The following is a 20179-nucleotide window of genomic DNA, read 5'->3' as shown; positions in this document are numbered from 1 at the left end:
AGCTTAATGCTAAGAATAAGTTTCAAGGGTAATTAATCCAAGAAAAGGAAGGAAGAAGGCAAGGAAAGAAGGTTCAAAAAGACCAAATTCAGCCCAGCCCGGTTGTGGAAGCAAGAGAGAGCACTTCGGCCCAAGAAGAGCAAGTGGATTCCTTGAGAAAACCCAAGAAAAGAAAGCCTAGATAAGAGTAGAATTCGGCCCAGCAAAGAAGGCCCATTCTCAATCCAAAAGAGCAGCTCAAAACATAGCTATCATGTGCTAAGAGAAAGCCTAAGTGCAGCCCAAATAGCAGCCCTTAGGAGGCTTTCAAGAGAGCTCTAGAAAGTTCAAGAAAGGGGTGTAATACACCCCATTCTAGAGGCTTCAAGAAGGGGCAAAAGCCCCCTTGAAAAACTATATAAGAAGGCCTCTAGGAGGGGGGAGAGGGGTTCAATTGCTTGAGAGGAAGGCTCTCCCACTCTTAGACGTTCGGCCACCTTGAGAGAAGAGAAGAGAAGAAGGCTAGGCGCAAAGAAGAAGAAGAAGAAGGGCTGAAGGAAGTTCAAGTCAAGCAAGCAAGAAGAAAAAGGTGAGTTCAAAATTGGGGGTTTGTGATTCAAAGATCCTTATTAATAACTCAATTGTAGTTTCATTCTCCTTTAATTTGAATTTTGTTTCTTTGTTATATTTTCTTTCTTCTTTCTCCTTCTTCCATTCTTCCTTGAAGTATTTCAGCTTGTAAAATTTCAGTTCAGCAATCTAATTCCTTTGATTCATTCGAATGGTTATGAATTGTACTTGAAGTGTCTTGAATAAGGGTGTTTTTGTAGATTAATTCGGCCAATTAACCTTCAAAACTCAGATCTGAATTTAGATCTGATATGAGATTGGAAGATCTAAATTGCTTGAAAGAGAATTCAGATCTGCAATTTTCAGTTTGGTCGAATGGATCTAAAGCTTGGAATTCCTAAAGTGCTTGAGAGAGACTCTAGGAATTCAGATCTACTATTCAAGAACTGAATTGGATGCAAGATTAGAGATAACTTGCATAATTCAGTTGGTGATCAATTCAGTTTTGAATTGATGCCTTAGATGTGTTTGAAGAAATGCATGCATGAGGATTAGATCCTTGATAGAGATATGGGGATCATCACTCATGCATAGATTGAACATGCACTCGAAAGAGGTTGTTCATGAGCTTGAGGTCTGACCAAACCAAGGCTCAATCATGATTTATTCGAACGATCCAAATTGATAGATTTCTGAATTCTGAGATAGACTTTTACTGCTTACTCTTATAACCTGATTCGAAGGCAATTGGGCCAATGATTTAGATAGATTTTAATTTAGTATTTTTAGCTTTCATTAAAGTTTTGATTTATTTGTTAATCAGATAAGAAGTACTCAATTTAGTATTGATACTTGTTTTCTAAATCCTCGTGGGAACGATACTTCACTCACTACTTTATTACTTGAATGGCTAGTGCACTTGCTAGTGTCACAATGAGCCACACACCAAGTTTTTGGCACCATTGCCGGGGATTTAGGGAAACAATATTAGGAAACATTGGGCATTCTTAATCTGATCTCATTCAGCATTGCCTTCATAGTTGGTTTAATTTGCTTAATTTTTCATTTCAGCTTGGCTTGCAATTGCTGTACTACTGTAGTTGTGTTCTAGTAGATTACTTTCTCTTGCTTGTTTCAGTTTAATTTTAATAAAGGGAGACCTGTTTTCCTTTCTATCTTGAAGTTATTGTCTTCTAAAAGAAAAAAATAAATAAAAAAAGCTGAATGTTGCAGATCTAAGTTGCATTCGGCACTCAGATCTGCTATAGCAGAACTGCAGCACTCAACTGAGAAAATCTGTTTATGTTTCAGCCCTTTATCTTCTTTTTCTTTCATCACAAAAAAAAAAGAAAAATATATATATATATATAGAAATTGAAAAAAAAAAGAGAGAGAGAACCATATAACCAAAAGAATGGAAACCAAGGATTCGGATCAGAACTCAGACCTGAGTTCAGATCTGAGTTTTGTTGTAGCAGATCTGCAACAGTTCAGATCTGAGTTCTTCTGAACTCAGACCTGAACTGATGTAAATTTGAGGGTAATTGGGGGTTATCATCACCCCAATACACTCTAGAACAAATTTGCTATCCCCCAAGAACAAGTGGATAGCCATGGTTGAAGAAATTCGGATCTGAAATCACCCATATCTGAACTGGGGCTGTGAATAGAGCAGGATACAGGGCAGATTTTGCAATGTTAGATAACTTGTACTCTGATCTATCTGAGCTGATTTGGTTGAAGAAAAGTATATTTAATCTGAGATTTTTTTATGCCTCAAGAGATTTCATGCAAAGTGGCACTTCCACACCATTTTTCTATTAGAGTTCAGACCTATAGCAGGGCTGCTACAGTAGAATTAACATTGTGAATGTTAACATTACTAAATTGGCATTGTGAATGGTCCTGGGCTGATCTTTGAAATTTTTCGAGTTAGATAGCTCTGATTTCCGCTGTGCATGAATAGAAAGTCTAGCAGATTTGAATGGGTGTGTGCAGCCGTGTGTACTACATTCCAATAAGTGTATACTCCATCAAGGGCTGCATTGATGGAGCCATGTTTCTTCTCTTGATACTTGATTGTTCCATCCTTAGTTTCAATTTTAATGTAACTTATGTAAATCAAGTTTCTCTTCTTCTTTTGGTTCTAAAAAATACAAAATTTTATAAATCTCAAAATGAGTTCAGATCTGAATTGCATTCATCAATCAGACCTGCACTCATCCAAAAAGATTTTGGTTGCATTGCTGTATTTTGTTTTAGTTTTCTTCCTTTTTAAAAAGAAAAAAAAATAAAAAAAAGAAAAGAAAAAGAAAACAATGAAAGAATAGCATGTGAGCTTTCAAATCTGAAACTCAGATTTGAAGTTCAGATTTGAGTTCAGCCGGTTGCAGGTCTGCATTCTGCTGAACTCAGATCTGAACCTACTCAATTTTGATGTGAATTAGGGTAGTGACAACACCAAATTCACAATTTGATGCATCAGACTTGCCTCATTGATGAAAATATAAGCCATGAATGGTAAAATCAGATCTGAAGTGAATGAGAATCTGCGGCAGTATGAGTACATGATCTGAAAATTCTTTGAACTTGATGTTTTGTTATCTTTTAAATCTCTTGCACCCGATCTGAATTGATGTTTGGATTAGATTAGGACTGATGTTTGTAAGGCCTGAAAGGTCCAAAAGGAGCTTCATATTTTAGATTGTAATATACTGGCATTCAGATCTGAATCCAGGCTACTTACAGTATAAACATTGCAGACCTGATTTCAGGTTTCTGCAATCCCTTAACATGAGCCACTCAGGCTTGGATGTCTATTTCTAAATTTAAAGTTTTTGTTGGCCAACTCTGATTTCTAATAAAGTTACAGATATGAAGTGCAGGTGGTTTGATATGAGATCTGATCTGAAATATCTTTGGACTGAGTTTTGTTCTGTAAAACTGCTAACATCAAATCTGAATTGCAGCAGTTAACAATACCAAACATTGCAGACCTGATTTTCAGGTATTAGCAAGTGTTTGATATGCATAAGCTATACAGGTTTGGTCTTCAAATGTAGAGATTAAAATCCTTAAACCAAGCCTAACTCAGGACTGGTTTCAGTTTATTTCAGGTCCTCTTAATATATTTTTTAGATCAGATCTGATATCAGCCCTAAAGCATCACAGATCTGATTCCAGCCTTAATGGATGTATATTGCAGTGTATACCAATGAGTGTGTATGAGATATACAGCTCTGATCTGAATTATTATTTGTTAATTTTCTCTGGACTAACAATACCAAAGACTTGCAGATCTGAACTTAACTGAATTGGATCTGAATTCAGATGCTGCAATCGATGGTTGTAGATAAAGGAACCTTGAATAAGATGTTGGTTCAGATCTGCTTTTAGTATATTCGGCTTCATTTATTTATATTAGGATGTAGGTTTTTGTATTCCAATAATTCACTTTACATTTTCATTTGTAATAGGATTAGTTATTTATTTTCTTTTGTGAATATTGGCCTTTTTATTGCTTTGACCTTTACAGTTTATGACAAGCAGACCTGAACTGGAAGAGATCCTTTACGACCTGGAGATTGAACGGACTCTCTGTGTCCGTTTGAGATCTGCTAGGCAAGTCAGACAAGAAGCACAAGAAATGGCTGAACAAAGAACTATGATGGATTATGCCAAGCCCACCCTCACCGGGACTGCCTCCAGCATTATCAGGCCAACTATTGCTGCCAATAACTTTGAAATTAAACTGGCCATAATCCAAATGATACAAAATACGATTCAATTTTGTGGTATGGCCCATGAGGATCCGGATGCCCATATTGCTAACTTCTTGGAAATCTGTGACACCTTCAAACACAATGGGGTAAGTGATGATGCCATCCGGCTGAGGTTATTCCCATTTTCTTTGAAGGATAAAGCCAAGGCTTGGTTGAACTCATTACCGGCAGGATCTATAGCCACGTGGGATGAAATGGCTAGCCAATTCCTCTCTAAATATTCCCCCCCCTCTAAAACTGCAAAAATGAAGAATGATATTACTACCTATTTCCAGCAAGAGGGGGAATCTCTCTATGAGTCTTGGGAACGTTACAAGGAGCTACTAAGGAGGGTTCCTCACCATGGCCTTTCGATTTGGCTGCAGGTGCAAACTTTTTATAATGGTCTGACCGATTCAAACAAGACCATCTTAGATGTAGCAGCTGGGGGCTCCATAAACAATAAGACTCCCGAGGTTGCCCATGCACTCATTGAGGAGATGGCAGCCAATAACTACCAATGGCATTTAGAAAGGACACCAGTTAGAAAGCAGCATGGCCTTCATAATGTGGATACATACACAACTCTCTCTGCACAAATAGGAGCACTTAGCAAAAAAATTGATGTGATGCAGATGGTAGCTATGCATGTACAGTATGATAAGTGTGGGGGAGGCCATAATAGCATTGAATGCCAACTTGGCAATCAATCTTTTCAGTCCACAGAACAAGTAGACTTTGTTGGACACCTGAATCAGTACCATCATGCCCATAACCCCAGATGGAGATGCCACCTGAATCAGCATGCACCTAAGCCTTTCCACCAAAACTTTCATCAGCCGGAACCGAAATCTAACTTGGAGGAGCTGATGACCAAGTTCATAGCTAGTGCAGAAACTAGATTTCAGAATAACGAAACATCGATAAGGAAATTGGAAACTCAGATTGGGCAGTTGGCACAGATGATTTTAGAAAGGGTTTTGGGTACCTTACCAAGCAACACCGTGGTCAACCCAAGAGAACAAGAGGCTGTTGGGAGAATCCCCAATTCAGATGCCTAGTCATAAACTGTCTTACTTGCTTTCTGTTTTTCTTTTTCATTCATAACATTTAAGTTTAGTTAGTTTTTCTTCGAATTTAATTGAATAAAGCTACTAATCTCCCCCTCTAGTTGCAGTGATTTCTAGCAGAAAAAGCTCCCCACCGACAGCCTATTGCAGAATTTAAGAATGATCTTCAGGGAAGTCCTCTATACACCCTTCTCTTTCCTTGGTATTACTCTTGTTGGTTTTATTGTGACTCCCTAACACTAGGAACATTGAGGACAATGTTCATCTTAAGTGCGGGGGAGCGAGCCTGAGGCTAGGGTATGGGGGCTGAAACCATGCACCTCATTCACCCCAACACACAGATGCAGGCAATGACATAACCAAAAAGGCTGGAACCCCTCAAGTTCATTACTATTTATTTGATGATTTTTAAATAAATCATCTGAATTACTGATACATGAGATTCAACCCAAATTGACTCCCCTATTTTGAGCTGAATAGTAAAACTAGCAGCTCAGAACACGAGTCTTGTTATCTACCTCAAGTATGTGACCAATGTGAGATGGAGCATAAAATGCACTCACATAGAAAAAAGGAAAGGGTGAGATGGAGCATAAAATGCACTCACCCCTAGAAATAAGTAATGATGGTGACAGTTGAGGTCCAAGTGGGCATACTAAGTTGAACTCTCATTAAGATAAAGTTACAGATGTGAAACTTAGTGTAATTTGATTATTAACTTTGACAATTAAGGAGCTGAATTATATATTGATTGGGAGTGAAGGCTGAACTTTGATGAAATTCATATTCTCCTTTCCCTGAATCTTATACATATTAAATGGTAATTTACAAGAATAGGAGTTAAACACTTACAAAAGTTCCCCGACCACTCAATGAATTTCTATCTTAACTCATCAGGTAAATGGTGAGAACAAAAAGGGGGGAATGTTCAGTTTATGTATTTTGAGGACAAGAAAAAGCTTAAGTGTGGGGGTATTTGATGAACCTACAATTTATCTATAATTTTTGAAGACTTTAGCATGGATTTTTATGCCAATTTTATTAATTTTTGCCTTAATTTAGCTTAATGTTAAGAATAAGTTTCAAGGGTAATTAATCCAAGAAAAGGAAGGAAGAAGGCAAGGAAAGAAGGTTCAAAAAGACCAAATTCAGCCCAGCCCGGTTGTGGAAGCAAGAGAGAGCACTTCGGCTCAAGAAGAGCAAGTGGATTCATTGAGAAAACCCAAAAAAAGAAAGCCTAGATAAGAGTAGAATTCGGCCCAGCAAAGAAGGCCCATTCTCAGTCCAAAAGAGCAGCTCAAAACATAGCTATCATGTGCTAAGAGAAAGCCTAAGTACAGCCCAAATAGCAGCCCTTAGGAGGCTTTCAAGAGAGCTCTAGAAAGTTCAAGAAAGGGGTGTAATACACCCCATTCTAGAGGCTTCAAGAAGGGGCAAAATCCCCCTTGAAAAACTATATAAGGAGGCCTCTAGGAGGGGAGAGAGGGGTTCAATTGCTTGAGAGGAAGGCTCTCCCACTCTTAGAGGTTCGGCCACCTTGAGAGAAGAGAAGAGAAGAAGGTTAGGCGCAAGGAAGAAGAAGAAGAAGGGCTGAAGGAAGTTCAAGTCAAGCAAGCAAGAAGAAAAAGGTGAGTTCGAAATTGGGGGTTTGTGATTCAAAGATCCTTATTAATAACTTAATTGTAGTTTCATTCTCCTTTAATTTGAATTCTGTTTCTTTGTTCTATTTTCTTTCTTGTTTCTCCTTCTTCCATTCTTCCTTGATGTATTTCAGCTTGTAAAATTTCAGTTCAGCAATTTAATTCTTTTTGATTCATTCGAATGGTTATGAATTGTAGTTGAAGTTTCTTGAATAAGGGTGCTTTTGTAGATTAATTTGGCCAATTAATCTTCAAAACTCAGATCTGAATTCTCAGATCTGAGATTGTAAGATCTGAATTGCTTGAAAGAGAATTCAGATCTGCAATTTTCAGATTGGCCGAATGGATCTAAAGCTTGAAATTCATAGAGTGCTTGAGAGAGACTCTAGGAATTCAGATCTACTATTCAAGAACTGAATTGGATGCAAGATTAGAGATAACTTGCATAATTCAGTTGGTGGTCAATTCAGTTTTGAATTGATGCCTTAGATGTGTTTGAAAAATTAATGCATGAGGATTAGATCCTTGATAGAGATATGGGGATCATCACTCATGCATAGATTGAACATGCACTCGAAAGAGGCTGCCCATGAGCTTGAGGTCTGACCAAACCAAAGCTCAATCATGATTTATTCGAATGATCCAAATTGATAGATTGCTGAATTCTGAGATAGACTTTTACTGCTTACTCTTATAATCTGATTTGAAGGCAATTGGGCCAATGATTTAGATAGATTTTAATTTAGGATTTTTAGCTTTCATGAAAGTTTTGATTTATATGTTTATCAAATAAGAAGTACTCAATTTAGTATTGATACTTGTTTCCTAAATCCTCGTGGGAATGATACTTCACTCACTACTTTATTACTTGAATGATTAGTGCACTTGCTAGTGTCACAATGAGCCTCACACCAGCAAGATGATAAAACGGCCATTTAACGGTAAGCCTGAAAGATATACAGGCACACTTGACCTAATACATACTGATGTATGTGGTCCCCTGAGTGTTCGGACACAGAATCAACATGTGTATTTCATCATCTTCGCAAATGATTTTTCACGATATGGTTACGTGTACCTAATGAGACACAAGTCTGAATCCTTTGAAAAGTTCAAAGAGTTTAGACAAGAGGTCGATAAATAGTTAGGGAGAGAAATTAAAGCCCTTCGATCAGATCGAGGTGGCGAGTATCTCTCTGACGAATTCAGGGACTACTTAAAAGAAAATGGGATAATATCACAATTAGCTCCTCCTGCTACACCACAACTTAACGGTGTTTCAGAGAAGAGGAATAGGACCTTATTGGATATGGTCCGGTCACTTCTCATACACTCAGAGTTACCCACATCCTTTTGGGGTTACGCATTAGAGACTGCGATTTACGTGCTTAATTGGGTTCCAACCAAATCGGTTCCAAATACTCCATATGAACTTTGGACCGGAAAGAAACCAAGTGTTAGACACTTGAAGATTTGGGGTTGTCCAGCACACGTTAAAAGAACGGGTGCAGACAAGTTGGAATCCTAGACCAGCCGTTGCCTAATTGTAGGCTACCCAAAAGGCTCTATAGGTTACCTATTCTATGATCCAAGTGAGCAGAAAGTGTTCTGCAGTTGAAATGCGCAATTCTTGGAAACCGACTATATCCTGGACACCCATTGTCAAGAAGTTGTTCTTGATGAGGAGAGCTCAGGAGCAGTGGGAGATGTCCCACAAGTTCTAGGTGGTGACCAACCTAGAAGATCCACTCGGGTATCCAGGCCACCAGTCCGTTGTGGTTATGACCAGGATAGTTACTTGGTGGAAACCTTGACTAGTTAGGAGGATCCCGTGACTTACACGAAAGCTATGTTGGACATAGATTCCCAGAAGTGGGTGGAGGCCATGAGAGCAGAGATGGACTCAATGGAGACCAATGGAGTCTGGACTCTAGTAGATCCGCCCTCCGGGGTAAAAGCAATCGGTTGCAAATGGATTTACAAGAGGAAGAAGGGCCCCGATGGTAAGGTTGAGACATTCAAAGCTCGTCTGGTGGCGAAAGGGTACAATTAGAAAGAGGGCATCGATTATGAGGAAACCTTTTCGCCTGTGGCCATGCTTAAATTCATTAGGATCCTGTTAGCTGTAGCAGCATACCATGATTATGAGATTTGGCAGATGGATGTCAAAACTGCATTCCTGAATAGAGATCTTAATGAAGATATCTATATGCAGCAGCCGCAAGGCTTCATTGCTGCAGGTTAGGAAAACATGGTATGTAAACTTAATAGTTTCATTTATGAACTTAAGCAACCTTCTAGAAGTTGAAACATCCGTTTTGACTCTGTTGTCAAATCGTTTGACTTCGAGCAGAATCTGGATGAATCCTGTGTCTATAGGAAGTACAGTGGAGATAAGGTTACCTTCTTGGTTCTGTATATGGATGACATTCTACTCATTGGGAATGATGTAGGAATGTTATCCACAGTGAAAGTATGGCTTTCACAACAATTCTCCATGAAAGATCTTGGAGAATCCTCCTATATACTGGGTCTTCAACTCTATAGAGATAGGTCGAAGCGGATCATAGGATTATCCCAATCTTCTTACATTGACAAAATAGTCAAAAGATACATGGAAAACTCCAAGAAAGGAAACGTTCCTTTCAGGCACGGAGTCACTCTCTCCAAGAAGATGTCTCCCAAGACTTTTGAGGAGATTGATGGCATGAAAGACGTTCCCTATGCCTCTGCCGTAGGGAGCATCATGTATGCCATGCTGTGCACTCGTCCTGACATTGCTCAGGCAGTGAGTGTAGTAAGCAGATTTCAGGCCAACCCAGGGCAGGAGCACTGGACTACTATGAAAAACATACTTAAGTACCTTCGAAGGACAAAAGAGTTTTGTCTAGTATTCGACGGTAGCTCACTACAGATCCAAGGGTATATAGATGCCGATTTCCAATCGGATCCAGATAATAGAAAGTCTACATCTGGATATGTTTTCACGATAGGATCGTGTGTTGCTTCCTGAATGTCAGCAAACAGGGGTCCCGAGTAGCAAATTAATAGTCCACAACCCAAGCCGAGCGCATTGTCGTAAGTGAGGCTGCCTTATGAATGATGGTGTTCATTCCTGAATTTGGAATTCAGCACATCACCCATTGCAATATTGTATGACAACACTGGACCTACGGGAGGATGATATTAAGAGGTAGCATCAGCGGAGAATGACAACACTGGACCTACGGAGGTAACACTGTCACAGAAAGTGTTTATGAAACACATGGAAAGTCTGGGACTCCGGCTTGTACCTGATTGGACCTAAGTGCAAGTGGGAACTGTTAGATAGTTTTGTATGCCCTTAGATTTAATTTGAATGATGTACTTTATGAGTTTATTGTAAATGAATAAAAGTGCATATTTGATTCATGTTCCCTTGGTTTGTTTATGTGCAATACCCTTAAACTGGACACTTAATGAGACTCATGTTAGTTTAGAATGTTCACAGCCAGTGGGTCGGTCTAGGGAGACCTATCCTGACAAGGCTGACACTGTGGTGCCACCAAGTCGGTTGGGGTGGCCTGTCTCATCTACCAGGGTGAGACCTTAGGCACATACAGTGTAAGATTAATTGAATCTATGAACTGGACCAGATTTCTAGTATTGCCCTGGACCTTGGAGATTGATGGGCAAAATTGGAAAGTTACACCCGACCCCTAGACTCGATTATGATACTGCACTAGGTGTCGGATTGGGCTGTCTTTGATGTATCAATCAGTGAGATCCTTAAAGGGGGCCAAAACCTGGGTATGTTGGGACAGTCTGAGAATTCATCTTAGTGGGTGATCATAGTGACAAGATCAACCCCTTTGTCGGACAAAGGTAATGATTGGGGATGCACTCTCACTGATGGAAACCAAGACTGCTAGTAGCCGATTTCAATTGTTGAGATTTGTTTTGCAAAGTATATTTTATATAAGATATTAAAGTATATATATTGTGGTTTCTAAAAGGTTTGCAAGAAGGTTTTAATTCCCGGGATCCATATAAGTAGAGAGTGCAACACTGTTCCTTGCAGCCGAGGGAAAGGTCCTCTCTTTCCGGGCAGTGTATGATCAATATGGGCTGAGAGGTTAAGTGTAAGACCATTGAGGATAATACCTGATGGGCTAATCTTGCATCTGCCCACAATCCCTGGGTGTTACAAGGTGGCTTGGCCCAGGGACCACTTAGGGTAAGTGTTGGGCCCATAGAGCCCATAAGATGGGTTTCAGATGGGTGCACTATCCATAACAGTGTATTTGGCCAAGCCTTGTAACATAGGCTGGCTGAACCCATGTGGCTGATGTGTAGATCAATGTTTGGGTCCCATGCCATACAAGGAATCCCAACTGGGCAGCAATTAGGAAGGTTAAGTGAGCACATAAGCTTAATGGGCTTAAAACCCATTTCGAACTAGGTTATTTAATTAGTCAATTATGGGGTGAATTCTGAGATGGATTAGTAGATAGGATAGGGTCTTGACCCTATCCACTCAGAGAGTCCAGATCTGAATGTGATTCAGATCTAGAAACCACCTAATGAGATTAGGAGAAAGCTGATCTAATCTTCAGATAAAATAAGGGTTTATCCTTATCACCTAAAGAGAAGGCTGATCCAAATATGATTTGGATAAGCTGCTCCTAATTGGATTAGGAGCTGATCTTTTTAGGTTAGAAAAAAGAAAGAAGGGGGCGACAACTTTTAGAAGACACAGATTCAGATCCTCTTGAGTGCTGAAATCACAAGAAGAGAGAATTCTGCACCCTGCAAATACTCTCTTGCCGCCTCCTTACTGCCACCGCCATTACCTTCACTTCGACCTCCCGTTCTTTGGAGTAATCAAGATCTGATCTTGATACCAATCTTTTGGGAAAAGATTGATTGGAGCTGTACTCACAAGCCATCCAGTTGATTCTTGCGAAGGGTCAAGTTCATTTGGAAGAACATTGCTGATTCTGCTCCATCTTGCACTGCACCATCTTCAGTGGGAGCAGATTTTGGATCCTTCCTTGGGTGTGAACACCTTCATTGGGAGATACTATTTCTTCATATCAGGTATAATTCTCTCCTACTCCTTTTGGTTCAGATCTGGTTCAGTTTATGGTTCAAGAATGATCCTTGAAAATATGATTTTCTAAAATAGGGAATGCGATTCCCAGTTGAAGGGAGAGAAAAATTTTTGAAATTCGCCCCCTTATTCCATAATCTTTGGGCGTCCATACGATGGATCTCTCATCCCTTCAGTTTGGCCCATACAACTTTTCTCACTAGAGTGGGCTTTTGCAGTTTTAACCTTTTAAAACTGGGCTTTACAGGTGGTCCGAATTAATCCCTGTAATTGAACATCAGATTTGGAACCTGTGGCTCTGATACCATTGAAAGGAATGGTAGGTCCATCTGCGCAGGTTCAGATCTGATTTTCTTTTGGTTCAAGATTCAAACTTATGGCTCTGATACCATTGAAAGGAATGGTAGGTCCATCTGCGCAGGTTCAGATCTGATTTTCTTTTGGTTCAAGATTCAAACTTATGGCTCTGATACCACTGAAAGGAATGGTAGGATCCATCTAATGGACGCCATAAAGATTGCAGAATGGGTGGGCGAATTTCAAAAAAATTTTCCTACCTTCAAGGATCCTACTTGAACCATAACCGAATCAGATCTGAACCAAAAGGGAAGGGAGGAATTATACCTTATTCTTCTTCTGCTTCTTGGGCTTGGCAGCTTTCTTCTTAGGCTTCTTTGCCTTTCTCTTTTTCTTGCCCGATTTGTTAGCTTCAACAAGTATAACCACAGGCTCATCCTTCTTGAGTAGATCCTCGGGCCTCTGCAACATATTGTTGAGTTCCTAGACGTTGATATTCAGCTTGTTCATGTTGTAGTTCATTGTGAATGCATTGAAGGAAGAGGGCAAAGAATTCAGGATGGCATCCACTTGCATGCCAAGATCTAGCCCAGATCCAAAAGCTTCGAGTTCATTAATGTAGCCCATCATCCGAAGACAATGGTCATGAACTTTCTGCCCTTTGGACATCTGCGCGGTCATGAACAGTTTCAGGACCTTCTGTCGAGTAGAACGGTTCTGCTCTTCATACATTGTCTTTAGACTGTCCAATATGTCCTTAGCTAGTTCGATCTGATTGAACTGCCTCTGTATTGAGTTGTCCAGTGAGGCAATGACAAAGCAGCAGGCTAGGGAGTTCTTATCCTCCCAATCTTGGTAGTCCCTCCTACGGGCCTCAGAAGCCCTATCACCCGGACGCTCCGGGGCAGGATTTTTCACCACCTTATCTAACTTTTTGGAAGTTAGGACCAGCATAAGATTTCTGTACCAGTCGGCATAGTTTGGGCCCTTAAGCTTGTTATCGTCTAGAAGCTTTGCGAATTGACCGTTTGTCATTTTCTGATAAAACAGCAAAGACGTTAGTCCACCACCTTGGTTTGATTCATGTTACCTACATAGATATGGTTTTTAATCTATGTTCCATTTCCATTTGTTCATCTCTGAGATTTCCCTCCTTTCTCAGTGACGGAGACGACGAAATGTCTCTGGAAATGTGGAAAATCACATGGGGTGCGTGAAGCCAACTATTTCAGCTGCATAACCCCACCACCTTTCTGTGACGGATCATATCCACTCATCGAATGAGTTTCCCTTTGGTCTCTGTCAGACAACAGAGCCGTTTTCAGGTAAACCTTTCTGTCTAGTGAGTGCTCACCCATCATATTCAGGTTATGCCAAGGTACCGTGAGAGAGTTCCCAATTTTTGGTGAAACCCCTCACACATCGGTCTATGACGCCCCTATCATCTTATGAAACACTCTGACAGATCCAATAGCAAATGGATAGCCCAATTTTATGGTGCATTTCCTCATTTCTGAAGGACCCATCAAATAAGGAGTTTTATGATCTAAATCTTTATTTGAATCTGGACTCTTTAAGTGGATAAGTGTCATCCTCTTATCCTTATCTGTTGATCAAAACCCAGATCCGCCCTTATTTAATTAATCCAATTAACCTAGCTCGAAATGGGCTATTAGGCCCATTAATCTTTCAGTCTCGCTTCCTTTTAATGCTGGCTAGCTTTTCTCTCTTTGTATGGCATGAGACCCTAACATTGATCTACACATCAGCCACATGGGTTCAGCCCAACCTTTGTTACAAGGTCTGGCTGAATTCACTGTAGGAAACGGTGAAATCCTGAGTCTATCACTATGGGGTCTTAATGGGCCCAACATTTACACTAGATGGTCCTTTGGTCCAGCCATCTTATGAAGGCCCAAGGACTGTGGGCAGATGCAAGATTAGCCCATCAAGAATAACCCTCAATGGTCTTACACTTAACCTCTCAGCCCATAATGATCAAACACTACCCGACAGGAGAGGACCTCTCCCTCAGCTGCAAGGTACAGTGCTGCACTCTCTACTCACATGGATCCTGAGAATTAAAACCTTTTGCAAATATTTTGCAACCATAATATATATAAGTATATCTCTATATAAATATATTTTGCAAAACCAAATTTCAAACACATTTGAAATCCCCTACTGGTAGTTTAGGTTTCCATCAAAGAGAGTGAATTTTCCCGATCATTCACTTTGTTTGACAAAGGGGCTGATCTTGTCACTATGATCACCCACTCAAATGAATTATCAGATTGTCCCAACATACCTAGGTTTTGGCCCCCACTAAGGATCTCACTGGTTGGCACATCGAAGATAGCCCAATCCAATACCTAGTGCAGTATCATAATTGAGTCTAGGGGTCAGGTGTAACATTCTAGTTTTTCCCATTTATCTCCAAGGTCTAGGGAAATACTTAAATTTTGGTCCGGTTCAAGGTTTCAAGAAAACCCACACTACGTGTACCTTAGGTTTCACACTGGCAGCTGAGACAAGCCACCCCAACCAACTTGGCAGTACATCAGTGTCAGCCTTGGTAGGATAAATCTCCCCAGATCTATCAAATCGCTGTGAAGATTCTAAACTAACAAGAGTCTCATATGGGTCTAGTTTAAGGGTATTATACAAAAATACACCATAATAACATGAATCAAAAATATATTTTATTTATTTACAATAAATGTCATAATGTACATCATGTTGATTGGAGCTAAGGGCACACACTGTCTAATTGCTCCCACTTGCACTTAGGTTCAATTGGGTATAAGCCGGAGTCCCAGAATTTCCATGTGTTTCTCAAACACTTTCTATGTCAGTGGCTTAGTCAATGGGTCAGCCACATTCTTCGATGATGCTACCTTTTAACATCACTCTCCTATAGATCCAGTGTTGTCACACTACAGTGGAATGGGTGATGTGATAAATTCCAAATTCTAGAATGAACACCTTCATTCATTAGGCAACCTCACTTATGGAAATGTGCTCGGCTTGGGTTGTGGACTATTTTTCTTACTGCACAGGACCCCATCATAAAGATGTATCTAGATGTAGACTTTCTATCATCTGAGTCTGACTAAAAATCGGTGTTGGCAGCCTCATAGCAGTCCAATGCTCTTGTCCTAGGTTAGACTGGTATCTACTTACCACACTCACGGCCTGAGCAATGTCTGGCCGAGTGCATAGCATGGCATACATGACGCTCCCTACGGCAGAGGCATAGGGAACTTCTTTCATGCCCTCAATCTCCTCAGGTGTCTTAGGAGACATACCTTTGGAGAGAGTGACTCCATGCCTGAAAGGAACATTTCCTTTCGTATAGTTCTCTATACTATATCTCTTGACTATCTTGTCAATGTAAATAGACTAGGATAATCCTATTATCCTCTTCGATCTATTTCTATAGAGTCGAAGTCCCAAGATATAAGAGGCTTCTCCAAGATGTTTCATGTAGAATTGTCATCAATGCTATACTTTCACCGTAGTCAACATTCCTACATCATTCCCAATGAGTAGAATGTCATCTACATACAAAAATAAGAATGTAACCTTATCTCTCACTATCTTCCTGTAAACACAGGGCTCATGCGGATTTTACTCAAAGTCAAATTGTTTGACGATAGAGTCAAACCGAATCTTCCAAATCTTAGAAACATGCTTAAGTCCATATATGGTTGGTTGAGTTTACATACCATGTGTTTGCAGCTATGAAACCTTGTGGTTGCTGCATGTAAATATCTTTACTAAGATATCCATTTAGGAATGCGGTTTTGATATCCATTTGCCAAATCTCGTAGTCATAGTATGTTGCTACAGCTAGCAGGATCCTAATCCTAATGTATTTAAGCATGGCCACAGGTGAAAAGGTTTCCTCATAATCGATTCCCTCTTTCTGAGTATTCCCTTTTGCCACAAGATGAGCCTTCTAGGTCTCAACTTTACCATCAGGGCCCTTCTTCCTCTTATAGATCCATTTGCAACCAATTGCCTTTACCCCAAGGGGCAGATCTACTTGAGTCCAGACTCCATTGGTTTTCATTGATTCCATCTCAGTTCTCATGGCATCTACCCACTTCAAGGAATCTATGTCCAACATATCTTTCGAATAAGTCACGAGATCCTCCTTACTGGTCATGGCTTCCACCAAGTAACTTTCTTGGTCATAGCTGTACCGAACTGGAGGCCTGGAAACCCGGGTAGATCTTCTAGGTTGGTTATTTATTGGTCATGGCTTCGCCTCCTCGGTCCGATCGAAAGGCCTTAATGTGTCTCCCCAATTGTTTCTCGACCTCTTGCCTGAGCTCTTTGAACTTTTCAAAGGATTCAGACTTGTGTCTGATAATCCTGCTTTTTGATGCCTTAAGGGCATCAATTCAGGGGTATTTTTGGCATTAGAGTAGTCAAATTGTACCTTTTTCCTAGTTAAAATCAATTATGTGACATTTGAGGGTTTATGTGCAAATTTTGTAGAAAACTGGGAAGTTTTCTAGTCTGAAGTGTAGTTTTTGGGAAGCTGGTGTGAAGACCAGCTGAAGTGACAGTTCCTCTTCCAGTGGCCGGTCTGCTTGCAGAAGTGACAGACATCAGATGCCTTGTTCTTCTTTTACTTCTTGGGTTTGGCAGCTTTCTTCTAGGGCTTCTTTGGATTTCTCTTTTTCTTGCCTGATTTGTTAGCTTCAGCAAGCATAACCACAGGCTCATCCTTCTTGAGTAGATCCTCGGCCCTCTGCAACATATTGCTGAGTTCCTGGACGCTGACATTCAGCTTATTCATGTTGTAGTTCATTGTGAACGCGTTGAAGGAAGAGGGCAAAGAATTTAGGATGGCATCCACTTGCATGCCAAGATCTAGCCCAGATCCAAGGGCTTTGAGTTCGTTAATGCAGCCCATCATCCGAAGACAATGGTCATGAACTTTTTGCCCTTTGGACATCTGCACGATCATGAACAGTTTCAGGACCTTCAATCGAATAGAATGGTTATGCTCTTCATACATTGACTTTAGACTGTCCAATATGTCCTTGGCTAGTTCGATCTGATCGAGCTGCCTCTGTATTGAGTTGTCGAATGAGGAAATGACAAAGTAGCGGGCTAGGGAGTTCTTATCCTCCCAATCTTGGTAATCCCTCCTACGGGCCTCAGAAGCCCTATCACTTGGATGCTCCGGGGCAGGATTTTTCACCACCTTATCTAACTTTTCGGAAGTTAGGACCAGCATAAGATTTCTGTACCAGTCGGCATAGTTTGGGCCCTTAAGCTTGTTATCGTCTAGAAGCTTTGCGAATTGACTGTTTGCCATTTTCTGATAAAACAACAAAGACGTTAGTCCACAACCTTAGTTTGATTCATGTTTCCTACATAGATATGGCTTTTAATCTATGTTACATTCCCATTTGTTCATCTCTGAGATTTCCCTCCTTTCTCAGTGACGGAGATGACGAAAATGTCTCTGGAAATGTGGGAAATCACATGGGGTGCGTAAAGCCAACTGTTTCAGTTGCATAACCCCACCACCTTTCTGTGACGGATCATATCCACTCATCAAATGAGTTTCCCTTTGGCCTCAGTCAAACAAGGTTAAGAGCCATTTTCAGGTAAACCTTTCTGTCCAGTGAGTGCACACCCATCATATTCAGGTTACGCCAGGGTATCATGAGAGAGTTCCCATTTTTTGGTGAAGCCACTTCCACATTTGTCTATGATGCCCCTATCATCTTATGAAACACTCTGACAGATCCAACAGCAAATGGATATCCGAATTTTATGGTGCGTTTCCTCATTACTGAAGGACCCATCATTGTGCTAATGACGGAAGGCCTTTAGAGAGTCTATCGTATGGATCTCCCTATCACATGCATTCATATTTGCTAGAGGGAACAAAATTACGCCCTAGTTCTAATTTTAGGTCAAAACAAAGTGGCTCCCACTGACTTTCATAAAGTCAGATTTCTGGTGGGCCTTAATCGGCTAGGGGTTCCGTATGAATCCCTTTTTAGGGTTGTGGGGCCCACCAAGCAAAGAGGGGTCATCCAATGACCTTAAGGGACACCATGGCAATGATGTGCATTCAGCCAGGGTGTGTGCAAGAGCCACTAACGAGTCATCATGGTTCAAGTGCTTATGGCCCATGGTCGCAGCACATCAAAAATCATCACATGTAAAGGAGGAATTAATCCAATCAATTAACTGCTGTAAAGCCCATTAAACAACCCATTTAGAAAACCATAACATTAACAATTAATGTCTACTAGGTGTATGGGCTGAGTCGCAGTTAGCAGTTCGGCCCATACAACTTTTCTCCCAATAGTGGACTTTTGCAGTTTTAACCATTTAAAACTGGGCTTTACAGGTGGGCCAAATTAATCCTTGTAATTGAACATTAGATTTGGAACAGCAAGTTGTTAGACAGTTTTGTATGCCCTTAGCTTCAATCAGAATGATGTGCTTTATGATTTTATTGTAAATGAATAAAGATACATATTTGATTCATGTTTCCTTGGTATGTTTCTGTGTAATACCCTTAAACTGGACACTTAATGAGAGTCGTGTTAGTTTGGAATGTTCACAGCCGGTGGGTCGGTCTGGGGAGACCTATCCTGACAAGGCTAACACTGTGATGCCACCAAGTCGGTTGGGGTGGCCTGTCTCAGCTGCCAGGGTGAGACCCTAGGCACATACAATGTAGGATTAATTGAATCTTTGAACTGGACCAGATTTCCAGTATTGCCCTGGACCTTGGAGATTGATGGGCAAAACTGGAAAGTTACACCCGACCCCTAGACACGATTATGATACTGCACTGGGTTTCGGATTGGGCTATCTTTGATGTACCAATCAGTGAGATCCATAGCGGGGGTCAAAACCTGGGTATGTTGGGACAGTCTGAGAATTCATCTGAGTGGGTGATCATAGTGACAGGATCAGCCCCTTTGTCGGACAAAGGTAATGATCAGGGATGCACTCTCACTGATGGAAACCAAGACTGCCGGCAGCCGATTTCAACCGTTGAGATTTGTTTTGCAAAATATATTTTATATAAGATATAAAAGTATATATATGGTTTCTAAAATGTTTGCAAGAAGGTTTTAATTCCCGGGATCCATATGAGTGGAGAGTGCAACACTGTTCCTTGCAGCCGAGGGAGAGGTCCTCTCTTGTCGGGCAGTGTATGATCATTATGGGCTGAGAGGTTAAGTGTAAGACCATTGAGGATAATGCCTGATGGGCTAATCTTGCATCTGCCCACAGTCCCTGGGTGTTACAAGGTGGCTTGGCCCAGGGACCACTTAGTGTAAGTGTTGGGACCATAGAGCTCATTTGATGGGTTTCAGGGGTACACTGTCTTCAACAGTGCATTCGGCCAGGCCTTGTAACAAAGGCTGGGCTGAACCCATGTGGCTGATGTGTAGATCAATGCTTGGGTCCCATGCCATACAAGGAAGCCCAACTGGGCAGCAGTTCGGAAGGTTTTTTGAGTACATAACCTTAATGGGCCTTAAGCCCATTTCGAACTGGGCTGATTTGATCAGTCATTTAAAGGGGGCGAATTCTGAAGTGGGTCAGCTAAAAGGATTGGGCTTAGACCCTATCCACTCAGAGAGTCCAAGATCTAAATAAGATTTAGATCTGGAAACCTCCTAATTAGATTAGGAAACAGCTGATCTAATCTGCGGATAAGATAAGGATTATCCCTTATCACTAAGCGACTTCTAACCCAAATATGATTTGGATTAG

The 20179-nt window shown here is 40.8% G+C and overlaps 1 protein-coding gene across 2 annotated transcripts; it reads left to right on the top strand.

The window, feature by feature from the left end:
* The first annotated feature begins 263 nt into the window (after nucleotides 1-263).
* LOC148800727 (uncharacterized) lies at nucleotides 264-7241 on the top strand. 2 transcript variants are annotated; one of them, XM_088902830.1, is made up of 2 exons: nucleotides 264-568; nucleotides 4099-7241. In XM_088902830.1, the coding sequence occupies exon 2, from the start codon at nucleotides 4196-4198 to the stop codon at nucleotides 5369-5371; it is 1176 nt and encodes a 391-aa protein (XP_088758956.1). In that variant the 5' UTR covers nucleotides 264-568; nucleotides 4099-4195; the 3' UTR covers nucleotides 5372-7241. The 2 variants fall into 2 exon arrangements, with proteins under 2 accessions (XP_088758956.1, XP_088758955.1); XM_088902829.1 differs by having other exon boundaries at nucleotides 266-568; nucleotides 4085-7237.
* The last annotated feature ends 12938 nt before the right edge of the window (nucleotides 7242-20179 follow it).

Source organism: Nelumbo nucifera, chromosome 4 (assembly GCF_055504915.1).
Source record: "Nelumbo nucifera cultivar China Antique chromosome 4, China Antique-T2T, whole genome shotgun sequence".
NCBI lineage: Eukaryota > Viridiplantae > Streptophyta > Magnoliopsida > Proteales > Nelumbonaceae > Nelumbo > Nelumbo nucifera.
The sequence above is the reverse complement of the archived record's forward strand: the minus strand, read 5'-3'. Positions and strand labels throughout refer to the sequence as shown.

Coding starts and splice junctions, on each gene's coding strand:
- LOC148800727 (XM_088902829.1), top strand. CDS start 4,088: ATGACAAGCAGACCTGAACTGGAAGAGATCCTTTACGACCTGGAGATT.